Here is a 1,207-nt window from a genome sequence, read left to right as displayed (position 1 = left end):
GCTCAGAAGATCCTTCGCGCCGGTTATTTCTGGCCTTCTATCTTCAAAGATTGCATTCTAGTTGTTCAAAAATGCTATGAATGCTATATTTTCAACTGCAAACAGTGCCCCCCACCCACACCCCTACACCCAGTAATTACCAATGGCCCATTTTAAAAATGAGGCATTGATTGTTTTACATGTAACCCTCGCTCGGCCAGGGGGCATGGTTATATCATCGTTGTCGTCAACTATTTTACGAAATGGGCCAAGGCGATGCCTACATACAATGCTGACGATATTACTGCCGCGGAGTTCCTTTTTAACCACGTTATAACACGTTTCGGTGTCCCTCAAGCTATCGTGGCTGACCATGGATCACATTTCCATCAACACATGATGGCAGAGTTAACTGCTCAGTTGGGCCTTCACCATGATAGCTCGACTCCGTATTATCCACAAGCCAATGGCCAAGTCGAAGCAATCAATAAGGTTTTGATTACTATGGTTCAGCGTACCGTTGGGAAGCATAGAAAAGATTGGCATTTAATGTTTTTCTCAATTCTTTGGGCTTACCAAACTTTTGCTAAGACAGCCACTGGGTTCACTCTGTTTCAGCTGCTATACGATTTAGAGGCAACTCTTTTAATTGAATGCAAAATACCTTCACTCAAGCTAGCTATCGAACTTCTTCCAAATACCTCGCCTGAAGAGGAGTGACTACTATATCTTGAGAGGCTCGACAAGATTCGTTGCATCGATATGATGACTATCAAAGCTCAAAAGAAATGAGTCAAAGCTCATTTTGACCAAATCGTTTCTCCTCGCACTTTCGCTGAAGGCGACTTGGTCCTTCTTTACGATCAAGCCACCAATAAGTTGGGGGCATGCAAGTTTGAACCTATGTGGAATGGGCCCTACATTGTCAAGCGTGTCTTACAGAAAGGTGCCCATGTGCTATGTGATTGTGAGGAGAATTCATTGTCACAACCCCGTAATGGGTTGAATCTCAAAAAGTATTATGCGTGAAATTCGTACGATAACTTTTGTACATTAGTGTGTTAATTCATTAGTGTGCGTTTTGATTTTTGGTCTTTTGTTTGCTTTGCAGGCATATTTTTTTCTTCTTACCATGTGTTCCACTCGTTTTGCAGATGTCATCAGGTCATTACATTGGTTTTGCTGATGGTGCTTGTCGTAGCACACAAAACCTCTCTTCTGCAGCATG

At 42.6% G+C, this 1,207-nt stretch overlaps 1 protein-coding gene across 1 annotated transcript; it reads left to right on the top strand.

Moving 5' to 3' along the window:
• Window positions 1–255: 255 nt before the first annotated feature.
• On the top strand, window positions 256–699 carry LOC149222472 (uncharacterized). Its single transcript, XM_089387606.1, has one exon. The coding sequence runs from the start codon at window positions 256–258 to the stop codon at window positions 697–699; it is 444 nt and encodes a 147-aa protein (XP_089243732.1).
• The last annotated feature ends 508 nt before the right edge of the window (window positions 700–1,207 follow it).

This window comes from Pinus tabuliformis, chromosome Q, assembly GCF_031772625.1.
Source record: "Pinus tabuliformis cultivar Carrire ecotype Pingquan chromosome Q, CPIR1, whole genome shotgun sequence".
Lineage (NCBI taxonomy): Eukaryota > Viridiplantae > Streptophyta > Pinopsida > Pinales > Pinaceae > Pinus > Pinus tabuliformis.
The sequence above is the reverse complement of the archived record's forward strand: the minus strand, read 5'-3'. Positions and strand labels throughout refer to the sequence as shown.